At 38.7% G+C, this 19,199-nt stretch overlaps 1 protein-coding gene across 1 annotated transcript in view; it reads left to right on the top strand.

Moving 5' to 3' along the window:
- The window catches only part of FAR2 (fatty acyl-CoA reductase 2), a 119,365-nt gene that overhangs the window by 64,698 nt on the left and 35,468 nt on the right, over positions 1–19,199 (top strand). The window contains exon 2 of the mRNA XM_054591291.1: positions 4,790–5,018. Within this exon, the coding sequence (XP_054447266.1) occupies positions 4,830–5,018 (189 nt within the window). The 5' untranslated portion in view covers positions 4,790–4,829. The remainder of the gene's footprint in view (positions 1–4,789; positions 5,019–19,199) is intronic.

Here is a 19,199-nt window from a genome sequence, read left to right as displayed (position 1 = left end):
CAAGTAGATAGTGTGATCTATTCTGTAGATTCCAGCCAGCTCCTTCCCCAGCCCCACCCTGTCATCACCCAATGGGCTCATGGACAAAGTGGCCATCAAGGCATGATGGGCATTATGCATAGGCCTGGGAATGTGAACTTTTGCCCATCAAGGCCAACTTGTCTGCCACCACTGCTGAGGGCCCAGCAGAGATCAGCACTGTGTCCCTGACCTGGCACCATTCCTCCGGGTGACCAACCTGCTACCCAGTGGCAGACTGATTACAGTGGACCACTTCCATCAGGGAAGGGTCAGTGTTTTGTTCTTACTGGAACAGACACATTCTGGAGATTTTGGATTTACCAAGCCTCTACAATCCCATAAGCCAATTCTCTCTCTCTCTCTCTCTCTCTCTCTCTCTCTCTCTCTCTCTCTGTCTCAGAGAGCTATGTCATGTCATCTCCAAAATAAAGTCTTTAACTCTAAGCAGTAGGGTTTCTTTTGTCATTGTGTTGACCAACCGTGCTTTTATGAGAACCTGATCAATCTATAATTCACCAAGAGAAAATAGGGACCATTATGATTTGCACTTGATTTTGACCCTCTTGATATTTTAGACTCTCTCCTTGCTGACTGATGTTTGACTTACCTATAAACCATAATAATAATGCCATGCATTTTTAAATGCTTCACCATTTAGCAAAAATGTTTATATATTAATTATCCACACCTAATATGGTATATAGCACACAATAGGGACATAATGTACCTATTTTATCAATTATTATAAAATGATGGATTTAGGTCGTATCTTTTTCCTTTTTCATTTCTGTTAAATTAGGACAATTTCTTTTTAGGTCTTAATAATAAACTAAGGAGAAGCAAACTTAGAAGAATGTGTTGAGGTAATTGCTAAATTTTGTGTCCTTAAAGCCAGCCTGAACTCTCTCTCCCCAGCTGGGACTCTTTCCAAATTGGTTTTACTTGACGATGGAGCACTGCTAATCCAATTAGTGAGACCTGTGCCCAACAGCTGCCCACAGGGCCCCTGGCTGTTCATATTCCCCCACCAAGAACTTGAAAGTTCTCTCAGAGAAACTTTATACAAGAAGCCCACAGTAAAAGAAACCTAAGCTCATTGCTGCATTGTATAATTTAGGATATACACAGGAAACCAAAGTAATAAAAAGAAAAGATCTCTCTGATGAAAACTTTTCTTTCATGAAGTCCTTCACATATATGTATATATGTGACATATATACAGGGGTTTCAGGCTTGGATTCATGAGGTTTCTGTATTTTATCATAAAAGACCTGTCCATAATTTCACAAACCTGTGAAAATCAAAAACCAATATCATACCTCTGTGACGCAAAGATGTGGCATATACATGGGGCAAATGTATGGAACAGATTCTTTTGCTTCATTATAAAGATTGACATCAGAATTGAGAATGTTAATATACATTATTGTCAAGAATTATTTTACTCCCAAATGTGCGTATCTCTTTTCCAGTGTGTTTGTGCATGTATTAGTCTGCTCAAGTTGTCATAACAAAATGCCACAGCCTGTGGCTTAAACATCAGCCGTTCGTCTCTCACAGTGCTGGAGGCTAGAAGTCCGTGATCAAGGTACCAGAAAACTCGGTTTCTGGTGAGAGTTATCTTGGCTCGTAGACAACTGCCTTCTCGCCGAGTCCTCGCATGGCCTTCTCTTGGTGCTTTGCTTAAGGAGAGGCTGTTCTCTGGTGTTTCTTCTTATCAGACACTAGTCCTGTCAGATTAGGCCTCCCCCTTATGGCCTCATTTAACCGGAATCACTTCCCAAAGGCCTTATCTTCAGATACCTTCACATTAGGGTCTAGGACTTCAGTGTATGAATTTGAAGGGGACACAGTTTAGTCCAAAACAGTGCATAATGTCAGCTGAGTCACACCTCTTAAAGTAATTTAAATACACCTTACACTGAGGAAGCTTAGCAAATTTCTTTATATTTCTAGTGCCCACAGCACTAGCTGCTATTACTTTCCAAGACCTTCTTTTTTAGGTATGTATTTATTAAATTACCTTTTAAAATCACAGGAAGAAATTACTGCCATGAAGCACAACTTTTTACCTTTAATCCCCTCCCACTATTATACAACTGTTCTCATTTATTTCACAGCCCTCCGGTCTTTGTCACAGGGATTTGTTATGAACATGATGTTTTACAAGTTTGTGTTCTCCTTTTTGAAATGAAATGTTATTTTGTAAGTATATTTCCTTATACTTAATTCCTTAATTCAACATACTTATTGAAAGAATTACAGTGCTTAATTTTGATGAAGATGAACGACTTCCATTTACTGAGTTTTAAAAAAGCAGCATTGATTTTTTTACAATAAACCAGCCCATATTACTGGGCACATTGCCAACAAAACTCCATTTGTCTACATGAGATGCTGCTTAACACACAGCATACTTGGTATCTTCAAAAAAAGGCAACAGAATTACTTACAGATGAGATTAACTTGATTATCCATAAAATTATTAATATACAGCAACCATTACTAAATGTTTTTTTATCAGCTGATCTCATGCTGGTTCAATTGCCATTCTTTCTTAAATTTTCCCTTAACAGGTTTAGATTCATAAAATTGAGAGACTCAATCTAAATAAAAGGTGAGGTTAGTATTCTAATTTATGGTGCAGAGATGGAAAGAAATTTAGTTTAACAAGTAGTGGGAAATCCTTATGAATGATTTAATAGAAAAAAATAGGATATGGCAATGGGTCATATTTACACTTCACAAACAGAAGTTTCATCCTTGAATCTTGACTTGTTAGTAGAATGTGCTAAATATGATAATATGAGAATTTTAAAAAGTCCTAGAATAATGGTTCTGGGTGGGGGACATTTTTTTCCCCAGAACAGTTTGAGCGAAGTCTAGAGACATTTTGGGTTGTTACACCAGGCTGGAGAAAAGAGGGATGTTGTAACCGCTCAGTGAGGAGAGGCCTGAACACCCTATATTGCACGGAGCAGCCCCACAACAAAAATGTGTCTGTCCAAAAGGTTATAGCTCCAGGACCAAGAAATCTTGGTCAAGAGTTAGATTTCTCAAAGGCAGAGCACCTCATTTTTTTAAAAATGCTTTTCTCTAAAGGACTACCAAGAAATTTGAGTAAACTTGTCTCCCTTAAATGTTTGAATGTTAATTTTTCATTTTCCAGAAGACTTACCCAAAGAAACATTCAAGTTCCCATATGCTGTAACCTGAAAAAAAACCTGTAACTTGGCACGACTATTATGATTCAGTATTTTAACATCTGTTCTCTAGCAATGAGAACCGCTTCATTTTACTATCCAAAGGAGAATAAAAAAACTATTATTTTTATTAGTGAACATGGGGAAACTGGTGATCTTAAGGAGAAAAAAAAATGCTCCAGAACAGAAAAGAATCTAAGCTGCATACAGCCTGTTTACTACCATTCCCAAGAACATAGCCTCAAGTTCCTCAAAGTATATGTTATGACTATAAATTATATGCATCCTAACTATGAAAAGTCATTGTGCTTAAGGAGAATTCCTGGCAGAGTGACCTTGACTGGAGTTGAAGGGTCAGCGTGTTGACTCTTGGACTCGTTGTTTATTTCTTCTTTATAAACCCTGACGGCAGGGCCAGTCCTTGAAGTTGTGCTGTGCAAGATCCACACAAACCCCAACCAAACATTTGGCCGAGGACTTGCTGTCGTTGGAAAAGTCAGAGGACAGAAAGGAAGTCTGCTCCCACAAAGCCGGCACTGCCTTCGTTGGAGGCTCGCAGCTGCTGCTTCCAATCGCCGACCTGTAGCCTGGCGCTTAAAGACAAAACATTTCTCTAGCACGGGTGACTTTCTGTCAGGAGTCACAGCAGCCGAGTGCTGCCCCGGCTTCCCACCACCCCCTGCCCCATGCTCCTGGAAACGGGGTCTTCCGGGGACTTTGCACGAGACTGTACCCAGTGCTATTTCGGGGCTCAGCCAGCTGCTGGTCTGTTCTCTGCCCTTCCTCGATTGCACTGTTTCAAGCCTACAAGCAGCACATGAAGGAAAGGATGGCACTTGACCCATTTTGAACTCAAGCAAAAGAACACCGTATTAACTCAGAAATAGTTGGGTAGGCCAGGGCGGGTTAGCTCAAGTGAAACCAAAAGTTATTTGCTCCAGTAATGTCTCTAAAACTTCAACTGGATTACTAATTACATCATAAATTTTTAAAATTCGATTACTGTTCTAAGCTTTGGTTTAACAAGTTATGGGGCCACACCTAGCCTTATCACTTACATCCTTATAGTCCTGAATTCTTTTTATTTCAACCATGCAGCACACACCCCACACCTTGGACTTTTGTTCTTTCTCTGTCTTCGTCTGGCTCAGAGCATCCTCATCACAGCCCTTCTCTGTCTTCAAGTTTCACCTCAGGTGTCACCTTCCTGAAATTTCCAGGTCCTACTGTGCACGCTCCACTGTGTCCCCTTTGTTTTACCACTTGCCATGTTATATGTAACAATTCCTTAAAGTATCTGTCTCTTGCATTAGACAGTGAGAAATCCCTTGAGAGCAAGAGCCATGTTTTACTCATTTCTTGCCCACAGTTCCCAGCATAAAGTGAGGCATGTGCAGTGGGCTAAGTAAGTATTGACTCAGTGTACAGTGTTGCCGATAAGCCATGATGTTCTCTCTCTAACGTTTTTCCGCACTCAAAATTCCGCACACACCAAAAACATTTTAAGTGACTAGATCTGAGAATTTCTAAGAATGTAATCTTTTGTTACTTCTCGTCCTTTTCAGGGACCTCTTTCTGGAGCCATCAAAGACAAAGAGAAGAATCATGTCCACGATTGCAGCTTTCTATAGTGGCAAGTCCATTCTCATTACTGGGGCCACAGGCTTCCTGGGAAAAGTGTTGATGGAGAAGCTATTTCGCACCAGCCCCGACCTGAAAGTCATTTACATCCTTATGAGGCCCAAAGCTGGCCAGACCCTGCAGCAGAGGGTTGTCCAGATCTTAAATAGTAAGGTATGGCTTATGGGAAGAGATGTAGGGCAGGGCAACTCGCTACAGTGCTCCCTTACAGCCTCAGACTGCGAGTGAGGGCCGGGATATGTGGGCAGATGGAGCAGAGGAGACAAAACAAGGTAGCAATCAACTGCTGGGAATCTGTCATGTTTTCCCATAAGAGAGAAAAGAGTGCTTCGGCTCTCTTCAGAGCAAGTGAGCAGATAATCTATGTTCTGGAAATTACTGAGTAAGAATCAAAATGCTAAAACTCCCAAGTGGACTCTCCAGGCTTGAAACCTATTGTTACCAGACAGGGACCAGCCAGGAGGGGTGTCTGCCTCAGGCCAGCCTGTAGCATGTGGGTTCTTGACTTTGTGTAGGAAAGATTTCACAACATGAGTCCAGGTGATTTTGAGAGTATTTTTTATTAAGACCACTGTCTTATTAAGAACAAAGGAAGGACTTAGGGTAGAAGATGTAACAGGAGAGAGCCTAGGCAGTGCCCTGCTTTGGCTCCCTAGAAATATTAAAAGAAATAAGTGAGCTAAGGCAGAGCTGCTATTAGCTCACTGGGAAGTCAGAGAACAAGGTGCCTTGGAGACAGGATCAGGTGGTAAGCCTAGGGCAAGCGGCTGCTGCCTGCTGCTTCCCTCGCTGCAAGTATCAGGGGGACTCTTAGAGATTAGGAGAAAGTAAAAAGTTCAGGCCTGGGAAGGGGCGGGGGTGTGCTTTAGAGCAAGCTTGCGCCATGTCTTTGTTCTGAGGGCTTTTTGTCTTCTGCAGGTGAGAATCTTAGGGGAGGGGGTGGGATTGATCTTTGGTCTGCTATACTGTTTTACTTTTATCTTGGGTCTGTCTGGCTTTTAATGAGATTTTTGTTATTTGCTCCCCTAACTTTATCTGTTCCTAGATTTAGCTGGCACAAATGACATTAACTGGGTCTCTGTTATCTATTTTCCAGACTGGTGGTGTAAACAATATATTCTTTGGTTAGGGAGGAGAGGCATAATCCATTTGCTCTCACGTGTCCTTGGTTAGGGGAGATAAGGTCTTGTGATCACTAGCTGGCTGTAAGTTGTTCAAACTGTTTGGCCTGGTTTTATTTTCTTATCTCAGCTTCCACAATCCACTTGCCCAGAAATTTTCCTAGCTTCTTACTATCCTGCCTCACTATCATACTTTCATCTGAACTCTTCCCTGATTTTCTTCCAAATTTAAGGTAGTTTTTACCTACTTTTTTAATATTTTTATATTATATTATACTAAATTATATCATATCATATCATAACAAACAATTATGGTTACTAAGCAGCCATGCAGTAGCACTTATTTAAACTCCACAAGGTTATATACCTTATACTTATTGCTTGTTGTATACTTTATCTGTGGTAACTTGATATTTCTATTATCCCATTATATTTATGTTAACCCCTAAGTTGTTCTAAAGAAAAAACGCTAAAAGTTAATATTATACGTGCAAATGAGCATTTGGGTATCAAACCCTCTCATTCCTCCAAAAAAATATTATGTGTGTCTTCTCATGGTTTAATTTATAAATTTGAAGGCAGTATATATAGGCTTTGGTCTCAAACACAAGTTGGCACAAATTCTGGCTTATCAGTTTGTTATCACTTTACTTCTTAAGCTCCAGTTTGCAATAATTAAGATAGAAATAATGGTGGCAACTTTTCAGGATTGCCTTAAAATTAAATGAAAAAAAATGCATGTATCTGGTTCATAGTCCATTTTGGAACATAAAGGGTCACTTAGAGTTGGCAAAAAGGAAAATTTAAATAAGGTATTTTTTTATAGTATCTTCTTTCCAATGTGTAGGAATACTAACATCTAATGTGTATCTGAGAGCACCACACATTATAGACTCCCAGTAAACCACATGGTCACATTTGTTTGCAGACATCAGGATGAGATGTGGGTACAAACATCAAGAGCATCAGGAAAGCCTCTCTTCTGCAGTGGCTCAGTAGTGGACAATTGTAGCTGACTACTGGCTACGCAGTACATGGCAGACACTAATTCAAAGGGTTTTTCATGCCTTACCTCATTGATTTTTGCAGCAACCCTGTAAAGTAAGAGCAATTAATAACCTCATATTGTAGATAGCAAAATTGAGATCTGAAGTGTTAACTTAACACAGGTCACCCAGCTAATAAATGGGAGTCGGACTGTAGACGCCCGCAGGCTGGCCCCAGGGCCAGCATGCTCATTCCTACCCCTGTATGGCCTGCATCGTAACTAACAGTTCATAAGAATAAGACCCAAAGCCTGATGTGGTGTAAAACTGAAGTCTAGAAGAAAGTCTCAGATGTCTCATCAGACCTCCTTGCTCACTTATGTGTCCCTAACTGGCTTGCATCACATGGTGGGCACAGCTCTTCAGTTTCGTAGCCAGCTTATGGATTTCCAGCCCAGTTTAAGTAATCTAATGTTCTTGACTGTAGATTAAGAATACCAGGAATGTGAGGCTTGGATATTTTTCTTTAAAACATAATAAATAAAAGTGTTACCAGTGTACCTTTGACACCCACTATGTCTTCAGGAAATATGGTCAAGAGAACATCCGTTCCATCAAAACTTACGCGTCTGATTCATGGATAGCTACCACTTGTCACTTTCTGCTCTCCTGCTTTCGGAGAGAGACAATTAAGAGGGAGAAGCCTTGGAAAGAAGGGTATTTTTAATCCACTGGTCACATGAAACGAGGGCTCAAGAGTCAGAATACAGGATCCATTTCATCACAGATGACCAAGTTTCTTAAGTATTTTCAGAGCACCTGAAGGAATATATCAATGGTGGGAAAGGTATCTGAATTGTTGAAAGATTTTTGAGGACTTTCTCTTAAAGATAACTAAGGTGTTACTGTAAGAAAACAACCAGAGATACACACAAATACTATACACATATATTTGTTGTAGTATTATTTATAGTAGCAAAAAGAACTGGAACCAATCTGAACAGTCCGCATTAGAGCAATAATTAAATAAACAATAATACATGCATATGATGAAGTATTATGCAGGCACTGAAACTTATACTTTATAAAATATTAAGTGACATGAGAAAATGCTCGTGATATATTCAATGCAAAAAAAAAAAGTCAGACAAAACCATATTTGGTATATCAACTGATGGCCCTAAATGCTGATGGGATCTTAGATTAATTTTATTTTTTGGCACTTCCAAATTTTTTTTTAAGTTTATTTATTGATTTTAGAGAGAGGCTCCCCTTTAGGGGAGGGAGAAAGAGGGGGAGAGAAACATCGATTTGAGAGAGAAACATCAACTGGTTGTCTTCCTTACATGCCCTGACCAGGAGCAACCTGCAGCTCAGACACAGGCCTGGACCAGGATTTCACCTGGCAGCCCTCCGGTTTGCACACAACACTCAGCCCAGGGCGCCACACCAGTCAGGGCAGAGCTTCCGGGTGTTCCTATTACCATGATAGTGAGCATGTTTACTTTATGGTGAGAGGGAAAAAGCACTCTTTTCAAAGTGAAAAAAATAAAAGAAATAATCTTTTCCCAAAGTTTTGCAAATATAATGACAATGAACACGTTTCACTTTTATAGTGAAGGGGGAAAAAACACTTTTTAAAATAGTAAATAAATAAAGGCAGGGAACACAATAAAAACTTTCCCAAATGATGTCATTGGACATTAATTCAGTTCATTTTTAGTTTTGAGGCTGTTTATCAAAATTAAATAGTTTGACTCATTTTCTTAGGAGTATAATTCCAAGTGCTCAACATTGTCTTTTAAAAAATATTTTTCTTTCTTTCCCCAAATCTGAAAAGCTTCTAAGGAAAATAAGCCAAGTCTCATGTGTTGCAATGCGCCCATGCTCACCACAACCTCAGGCTTTTCAGTGTGTGGGTGCCCAGGGTTCCCAAACTGGCTGCTTACTATTACTTATAAAAAGTTCTCCCATATGCCCTGGCTGATGTGGCTCAGTGGAATGAGTGTCAGCCTGCTAACCAAAGGGTCACCGGTTCGCTTCTCCGTCAGGGCACATGCCTGGGTTGTGGGCCAGGTCCCTGGTAGGGCGCACGCGAGAGGCAACCACACGTTGATGTTTCTCTCCCTTTCTTTCTCCTGCCCTTCCCCCTTGTCTAAAAATAAATAAATAAAAGAGCTTATTTTAAAAATGTGCCCATTTAATTATGAGCGAACCAGATTTCCATCTTAACCAAAACAGTTTCAGATAGAGAAATTGATATTGTATCTGTTACGTTATCTTGAACATAGCTTTGCTTCACAAGGCATGGATGTTCCCCACTGTAACAGATAAGTAGTGGCCAGTGAACCCTGCAGCTGTGAAATTCAAAGAAGTATTGAGAGTATTTTGAGGTTCTCTAGTGCCTTAAAGGTGTGATGCTTTTTGTTTGGTGTGGTTTTATTTTGTTTTCACAAAAAAACAACTAGACAGTCATGTTCCATGTATGTCTATTTAGGATCTTAAACTGGCCATAATCTACTCTGAATAACTCTTTAAGAAAACATCAAGAAGACAAAAATCTATATCTGAAAAATAAACCCCAAAGAGTTGAAATTACATTAAGAGTGAAGTAGTTAATTAAGAGTGAGTGTGAGGTCAGAACCTCAAAAAATGTCTCATTCACAGAATACCAAAAATGGTTGGGCTTTTCCTCTTAAGCTATAGTAATGAGATAATGGAAGGGTTGCAGAGAGATTATGCTGGGTTTAGAATGTATCCTCTGAGAAGACCAGATTCAAGGTTTCCAGGAAGCACCTATGCTGTATGGTATAACCAGAAAGTAGATTTATAAACAAAGGCAGAGTTTGGCAGGTTGCACTGGATATTTCAAGTCAACTTCTCTGGAAAAATGTGGATTATTCAACAAGCCCTCAGCTGGCCCTGAGATAAACCAACTTTGAAATGCCCTGGGGAGCTTTTCAAACTGAATCATGCAGGGCCACACACTGGGCCCTCAGCCCACAGCACTGATTATGTTTAAGACAATAGAAGATAATAAAATTTAATGAAATATTTCATTGAATTCTTTTGCAAGACTATCACCAGTTGGTAGGCCGTAGAAAATATTGGATAAATTAATCCCTGAGAGGAAAAATAATGCATTTAAACAAATTAACTTTGAACTAAAAACAAATAAATTAAATGAATAACTTTGAACTCAAAAAATTAACTCTGACCCAAATAACATCTGCAAAGGAAAGACTATCAGTCTGATTTTTGAGTATTAAGAAACGCCCAACTGAAATGTTATTTCATTTTATGCAGAGTTCCTTGTTGATTTGTGAAGACTATTTGATAAGTAGGGGATGGGAACCATTTTTATGTTTGGTCCAGGCTGCCCTGTGTAAAAGCTGCTTGTCCTTAATGATTCTGTTAAATCTCTATATAAGGCAAAGGCAACTGGAAACAGAAGTTTATATTATAAATCCCTGAAGCCAGTTTTGTTCCATTATTATTTTTTATTTTTCCTCAGAAACTAATTATCCCACAAAAAGCAAGAGGCTTCTATAAACTTGAGACAACCAGAGGGAATATAACCTTGCCAGAAATTTAAATTTCCCATGACTAACAAATACACACTTTTAAAAGAGTGTAACCAGTTTTCAGTTTGACAGTTACTCAGCACAGATTAGCTGAAGCATGTTAAACCTCACCCCTATGGGCTATTTCCTTTCTTTCAAGAAAAAAAAATTAAAGAAATTGCCTTAGTCGTGGGGATATACTAAAGATCACAGAAACAGAAGCAATTTATTTTCTCAATTTCTTATTTTCCTTTAAAATACCATTCACTAGTTAATTCAATCATTAGCATGATTTCACATATCCAACTTTGTTCTTTTAAATTGTTTCCAATCACATCAAGTCTTTTTTTAAAGCTTCAAATGGCCTCTACTGATTTCATTAAAAAATCACGAAGCCACAGATTCAACATGACATTGGAATACATTCGATGGTTTTCAGAGGTATCTGGATCACATGCTATAACCAAAAGCCTTGAGATGACCCGACACACAAATACACATACACACATAGCTGTCAGATTAGCAGTTTTTGAAAAGGGAGTATTGTCGTGGAAGCAGAAAGGGAGTTTTTCTATTATTAGGAACCTATTAAGTGGCAGGCACTATGCTAGACATCTGACTTTCATTACCCTATTTAATCCTCAAAAAACTGTGGCATGTCTTATTGCTACCTCAGCAGATGAGAAACTAATCCAAAAAAGTTGACACCCATCCAAAGAAATGACAAAGTAGAATTTCAATTCTTTTTCTTTCTTCTCTAAAAAGCCCATGCTTTCTCCACTGCATTGCTAACCAGGTACTGACCTCTCCAAAAGATCTCCGCCCAGGGGAAAATGTCCTTTGGTGTAGGAACAAAGCATTAACAAGACACTGAACTGAACACTGTGTCCGCTTCTAGCATTTATTATAGGTGCTTATGTAAACTAGAATTTTGTTAAATGCAGAATTGTTTTTAACAATAGCAGAGCATCTGCTGAATCATTAGTTCTCTAAGATCATAAAATGAGAGTGTGCAGTGATTAACATTTTAGGTAAATATGCAAACAAGGCCCTGGCGCCCCATGAGTTGAGTAATTTGCCCTAGTCACACAGCTAATAAATGATAGAACCAGGATTCAAACCCTGACCTTCCTGACGCCAAAAGGCCTGACTGATCTTTCCAATACACCCCTGGTTCTCCCCTTCCGTGTGTATCCGTCTCACTGGAGAGCATGCGCAAAGCACAGGTGCCCGAGCTTCAGCTCAGAACTGTGGAGGCAGGATCTGCACAGTCAGGCCATCTGGGTTTTTGTTTTTTGCTTTTGTAAACAACTTTCCAGACAACCCTGCTATGTGCCAAAGTTTGATAACCACACTACCGCACCGTACTGCCTTACAGTCCTATAGAATTGGTTGTATACTAAAGTAGTAAAAACTTCTAGGTTAATCCTTTATGTCTTGTGGGAGTTATTAATGAACTAGCCAAATCCTAACATTTTGCAAATTTGTTGAATCTTTACATTGGGTATCATAGTGTTTTTTTCTTAATTTACATGCACTTACTTGTGTTTGATTGTTCTTAGTTTAGATTATACTCTTTCTTAATTATGTCCAAGTCTTTCTTATTTGAGAGCTAACTTGCACAATCCATTGGTTTGCTTTCACTCAGCACTGTAAAATTTCTCTGATAAATGTTGCAGGTTCTCTTTTGCTTTAGGACACCAGATGTGTCACAAAGATTACCCTTTAGTTTAAGAGACCTTACCTTTTTTTTTTTTTACCAACTTAAAAGTATTAAACAAATTTTCATGGGTTATTGGCACTAAATAATATATTTAAAGAGAGGGACTCAGTAAACTGAGTAAAGATTAAAGAAGCTCATGATTATAAAAGATTTGATTACGTTCAATGGTCCCCAGGACATAGCGACCAAAACTCTCTGTCGATACCTCTAAAGTGAGGTCATGTGGACTGTAGAAGTCCAAGTACAGGACCCCTACATTGTTTCAAAAGCACAATGTAAATGTCCTGCCCCCACCCCTTGACCAATCCCTCCTTCTAATAAAAATGCAGTTTTAGTGTCTGGCTACAGAAGTGGAGAAGTCATACGCAAGGAGTGTATTGATTGCAAAATAATTTCTTTTGCTGGTTGTCTCATTCTACTAAATTTTCGTACTGAGGGTTTGCAAAGTTTCTCTCTGCCTCTGGGCTGTAAGTAATTATTGCCATAAATAAGATAGGCACTCATGTTTAAAAACAAATTACGAGAAATACTTGCCTGCGTAATGTAACATCAAGGGAACACTACTAAAGTTCCCAAGAAAAATGTACAAATATATAGCTCTGTTATCAGTTTGAAATGCGTGGATCACCTCCCGGCTGCTATCTGTCAGTGATCACAGAAATGCGTCCCGCCCCTGCCGAGATCACGGCATCATAAATGGAAAAACAACAGCCCCTTGGCTTCAGTTTTCCTAAATGGCAAGTAGCTTTTCAACTCTTTACCTTCTCAGTTTTAGGCCATTAAATAAATATATGAGAAGGAATAAAAAATAAACTCTTAGAATCTAAAATAATTATATTAAGTTCTTCATTGGTGGCCCTTCAGTGAAATTTTTGAAATTACATTTTTCTTCACTCATTTTTATTCAATCTACTTATTCTTACCTTTAATTAATATCTAACATTAGCAAAGGAAACTTTCAGAAGAGCCAATGCTTATTGAAGATCCACTGGCAGTATTTTGTCTGTCCTTAGGTCTTGTCATTATTACAAAACATGAGGGTCTGCTCTGCTCTGACATTTTCCAGCTGCCATTGGGAGTTGATACAGAGGACCCCAGGGGACACTTTGTGCCTTCTTTTAGTAGTAGCTCTCTGCTATCTTTCATCCTACCGATACAAAAGAGCTGATAACCAGACAATTTCAGGAATCAGGCTCCCATTCATGATTCTCTTAGTATTCTTACAGTAATTAATTTTAATTTAATAAATAAAATGTGAGTCCTTTCAATGAACAGGATGCTGTCAAACATAGATGAACAAGAATCAAGGAGTTTACAAAACAGTGGCCGGGGTGGAGGGGTGGAATTTAAATTCTGGCTTTAAAAATGGACACAAATTTTCAGAGTCAGTGTTTCTCCAAGTATGATACCTGGATGATCAGACCTATCTGGAGAGCTTGCTGAGGAATATAACTTCTTGGATTACATACCAAACCTACCAAGTCAAGATCTCTGAGGTTGGAGTAAGGAAATCATTTTTAACCAGTCTCAAGATTATTTTTATGTTTACAATTTGAAAACCACCAATACCCTGTAACTGCCTTAGGCGGTTATAAAGGGAAATGACATTTGTTGGTCAGTAATGATCTGTGTTAACACTTCAACTAGAGAATTTCTCCTCTTGGGATCAGTTAATATCAACTGATGTGAAATGCAAACTCCTGATTAAGCCCCAGTAATTTCTTATTTAGTAGGTCTAGGAATATACTGTGTGTGTACTCAGGTTAGATACAGGCTTGGGAATGCAAACACTTGAGGATAAATTGTGCATATAATGCCCCTTATTAGTCATGAGAGCTTGTGCAAGAACCTAAATTCTGTTTGGCTCAGCTATCTAAACTGTAAAATGAAAATGATAATCCCCACTTCACAGGATTGGTATTTTGATTGATTTCAATTAATTTATATTCCTGATTGGCAAGATGGCAGAAGAGTGAATAGAAGTCACACTGATCTCCTCCCAGGACCAATTTGGAATTACAGCTGAATTGTGGAGAAATCGTCTGGAACAAATAAGTGAACAATAGCAAGAGAGAAGCCTTACAACCTTGGACAGACAGAAGAATCAGCTTCAGCAGTGGAGGCTCGAAAAAGTGGGCTGGGCATCCACAGGCAGCAGTGCCAGAGGGATATATAAGCAGCCAGTTGGATCCTCCTGAGAAAAGTGGGGTCTAAACCATAAAGATCCCCATCCTACAGCACCGGAGCCCCAAAAAACACACAGAAAACAGCCAGCTGTGAAAAGCAGCAGGATTGCTCTTTGCCAGAGACGGGCGGCTGGAGATGCAAAGAGCCGTTTAAAGGGCCAATACATAAATTTTCATTTTCAGCCACTTATCCTGGGCTTTAGCAAAGGCAGGGACAGAGTGGGCTAGAGACACCTGAGGAGAGATGGAGAGCAGAGGCTTTGGGGAGAGTAGCCCCTGGGATCCCAGCGCTGGCTCATCCCCCACACAGCAGCAGTCATCCTGCTCAGGCACACCCCTCTGAGCAGTCTGAGGGGAAACCATAGCGCTGACCCCAGGAGAGATTCTGCCCTGCCCTGTTGTGCTTAAACCTGACTGCTAAGTGCATAGTGACTAGATTAACAACTGAAGAAGACAGCCACAGACAGATCCCTGGAAGTCTCAAACAGACTGCCTAAGGTTAGAAGGGGTCAACATCTGGCATCCTAGAGACAGATCCAGAAAGAAAAAACAATGGTAAATACTAGAGGCTACTGAGACAAAATCCACTGTGGTCTTCTCCATGATTTGTGATATTTTCTTCACTGCATTGCTTTTTAACATTCATTTCTTGTCCATCAAGTTTGTGCATATTAATTCACTAGATTCTGTACTGTAGCTTATTTCTCTCCTTTCCTAATAATAGTCTTAATCTCTTTACTGCCTTATTAACACTGGTTTATTTGCTGTTCATAGTGGGATTGCAGGGGGAGTCATATTTGAGGATGTGAGTTTGTTTCCTGGCTTTGCAGTTTTGTTCTGGCAGCACCTACACAACAACACACAAGATGTGGTGGACAGAATGACCCTCAGTCAAACAGCTGGAGGGAAAGACCCACCAAAAAGTGACCAGACAACAATCAAAACCCAATTACTTCTAGAGAGCCAACATAAACAGCATAAAAGGCATTGCAAGAGCATCAACTTCAGGAGATCAAGGAGACTGCACCACTGAATCTCACAGATCTTCTACCATAGACGGTCACACCACAAAGTTAGGGAGTTGAAACAGATCAACTTAAAAAGCAGAAGCAAAAAAAGAAGAGTCTCACAAATAATGGGAAGACAAATAACCCCCAATCAAAATGAAAGGAGGAATCCTCAGAAAGAGTGCTAACTTAAATAGAGGCAAGTAAACTATCATATATTGAGTTCAAATCAATGGTTATAGGGAGCTTAGTGAGAATTACCAAAAACTACAGGGAAACTATGAGAAACTTACTGCAAACTACATCAGCATGAAAAAGAACATAGAAACTATCAATAAGAGCCAAGAAGAAATGAAGAATACAACTTCTGAACACAGTAGAAGGAATCTAAATCAGGCTAGATGAAGCAGAGGATAGAATCAGTGAGCTGGAGGACAAGATAGAAAAAAGCTCCCAGAAAGAGCAAGCAAATGAAAAAAGACCAACAAAGAACAAAGAGGGATTAAGGGAAGTGCAGGACAACATGAAGCGTAATAATATCTGTATAATAGGGATACCAAAAGCAGAAGAAAAGGAGCAAGGGATAGAAACTCTGTTTGAAAAAGTAATGATGGAAAACTTGCCTAATTTGAGAAGAGAAACAAGTCAGGAAGCACAGAGGGTCCCAATCAATAAGAATCCAAAGAGGCCCACTCCAAGACACAGCATCATTAAAGTGGCAAACTTCAAAGACAAAGAGAGAATCTTAAAGGCAGCAAGGGAGAAACAGGTATACAAAGGAGCCCCAATATGGCTAGCAGCTGAATTCTTAACAGAAGTACTACAAACCAGAGGGAATGGCAATAAATATTCCAAATAATGAAAAACAAAGGCCTGCAACCAAGACTCCTCTACCCAGAAAGGCTCTGAATTAAAATGGAAGTTGAAATAAGGGGTTTCCCAGACAAAAGAAGATGAAGAAAAAGAATGAGAGAGAAGAACACAGATACAAAGTGAAAAAAAATGACTAAGTACCTGTCAATAATAACCTTAAGTGTAAATGGATTAAATGCTCCAGTCAAAAGACACAGGATAGCTGAATGGATAAGAAAACATGACCTGCACATATGCTGCCTACAAGAGACCCACCTCAATACTAAAGACCTACACAGACTGAAAGTAAAGGGTTGAGAAAAAAATATTCCAAGCAAAAGGACAAGGGCAAAAAGCCAGAGTAGCAGTGCTTATACCAGACAAAATAGATTTCAAAACAAAGGCCATAAAAAGAGACACAGAAGGACACTTCATAATACTCAAAGGAAGAATCCATCAAGAAGACATAAACATTGTAAACCTATATGCACCCAACATAGAACACCCAAATATATAAGGAAAATGTTGGAGGACTTCAAGAAAAATATAAACAGCAAAAAACTTAGAGCAGGGGATTTTAACACCCCACTGTCAACAATGGATAGATCTTCCAAACAAAATATCAAGAAGGTTATTGTGGAACTGAACAACACATTAGATCAAATGGACTTAACTGATTATATATATATAATCTTTTATCCTGAAAAAGGAAAAAACACATTCTTTTCAGTTGCACATGGAACATTTTCAAAGATAGACCACATGATAGGACACAAAACAAGCCTCAACAAATTCAAGAAAATTGAAATCATAACAAACATTTTCTCAGACCACAAGGTCTTGAAACTAGAAACCAACCTCAAGAAAAAACCTCAAAAACATTCAAACTCATGGAAACGGAATAGTATGCTATTAAATAATGAATTGGGTCAACAATGAGATCAAGGAAGAAGTCAGAAAGTTTCTGGAAACAAATGAAAATGAACACAACAGTCCAAAACCTATAGGACACAGCAATGGCCATCCTGAGAGGGAAGTTCATAGCAATACAGGTCTACCTAAAAAAGATAGAAAAAGTTCAAATAAACAACCTAACCCTACATCTACAAGACCTGGATAAACAACAACAAACAAAGTCCAGGGCGAGTAAAAGGAAGGAAATAATAAAGGTCTGAGCAGGACTGAATGACATAGAGACTAAAAGAACAATTCAAAGGATCAATAAATTCAGGAGCCAGTTCTTTGAAAAGATAAACAAAATCTACAAGCCTTTAAGCAGACTCATCAAGAAAAAAATTTTGGGAGAGGACCCAAATAAATAAAATCAGAAACAAAAGAGGAGAAATTACAAGTGATACCACAGAAATACAAAGGATTGTAAGAAATTACTATGAAATAGTTATTACTATATGCCAAGAAATTAAAAAACCTGGATGAAACAGACAAATTTCTAGAAAAATATAATCTTCCAAAACTGAATGAAGAAGAAGCAGAAAGCTTGAACAGACCAATGACAGCTGGTGAAATTGAAGCAGTATTCAAAAAACTCCCAGCACACAAAAACTCTGGACTGGATAGTATCACAGGAGAATTTTACAAAACATTTAAGGAATAGCTAACGCCTGTCCTTCTCAGACTATTCCAAAAAACCCAAGAAGAGGGAAGACTCCCACACTCTTTTTAAGAGGCCATTATCATCTTAATCCCAAAACCAGATAAAGACCCTACAAAGAAGGAAAGCTACAGGCCAATATCCCTGATGAACATGGACACTAAAATCCTCAACAAAATATTGGCAAACTGCATCCAGCAATACATTAAAAAGGTCATACACGATGATCAAGTGGGATTAATCTCAGGGATGAAAGGATGGTACAATATTCACAAACCAATAAACATAATACATCACATGAACAAAAGGAAAGACAAAAATCATGATCATATCAATAGATGCTGAAAAAGCATTTGATAAGGTACGGCACCCATTTATGATAAAAACACTCAGCAAAGTGGGAGTGAAGGGTACATACCTCAACATAATAAAGGCCATATATGAAAAGCCTACAGCCAACATCATACTCAAAGGGCAAAACCTAAAAGCTTTCCTAAGATCGGGAACAAGACAAGGTTGTCCACTTTCACCACTTCTATTCAACATAGTATTGGAAGTCCTAGCCACAGTGATCTGACTAGAAAAAGAAATAAAAGCCATCCAAATTGGAAAGGAGGAAGTAAAACTGTCATTGTTAGCAGATGACATGACAGTGTATATAGAAAACCCCATAAACTCCACCACTCAACCTAAAAAACTACTCAACCTAATAAGTGAATTTAGCAAAAGAGCAAGATACAAAGTTAATATTCTGAAATCCAAGGCATTTTTGTATACCAACAATGAAATATCAGAATCAGAAATCAGAAAAAAAATCCCATTTTCTATAGCAACAAGGAAAATAAAGTACCTGGGAATAAACCTTACCAAGGAGGTAAAAGACCTGTACTCAGAAAACTACACACTGAAGAAAGAAATTAAGGAAGACACAAATAAATGGAAGCATATACTGTGCTCATGGATTGGAAGAATTAACATCATCAAAGTGTCCATACTACCCAAAGCAATTTATAGATTCAATACAATTCCTATTAAAATACCAATGACATATTTCATAGATATAGAACAAACATTTAAAAAATTTATATGGAACCATAAATGACCCCGAATAGCAGCAGCAATTTTGAGAAAGAAAAAGTCAGAGGGATCACAATACCTGACATCAAACTATATTACAAGGCCACTGTAATCAAAACAGTCTGGTACTGGCATAAGAACAGACATATAGATCAATGGAACAGAGTAAAGAGCCCAGAAATAAACCCATGTCTCTGTGGTCAATTA

This window comes from Pteronotus mesoamericanus, unplaced genomic scaffold, assembly GCF_021234165.1.
Source record: "Pteronotus mesoamericanus isolate MK-2021 breed Mesoamerican mustached bat unplaced genomic scaffold, CSHL_Meso_final scaffold_21, whole genome shotgun sequence".
NCBI classification, from domain to species: Eukaryota; Metazoa; Chordata; class Mammalia; order Chiroptera; family Mormoopidae; genus Pteronotus; species Pteronotus mesoamericanus.
The sequence above is the reverse complement of the archived record's forward strand: the minus strand, read 5'-3'. Positions and strand labels throughout refer to the sequence as shown.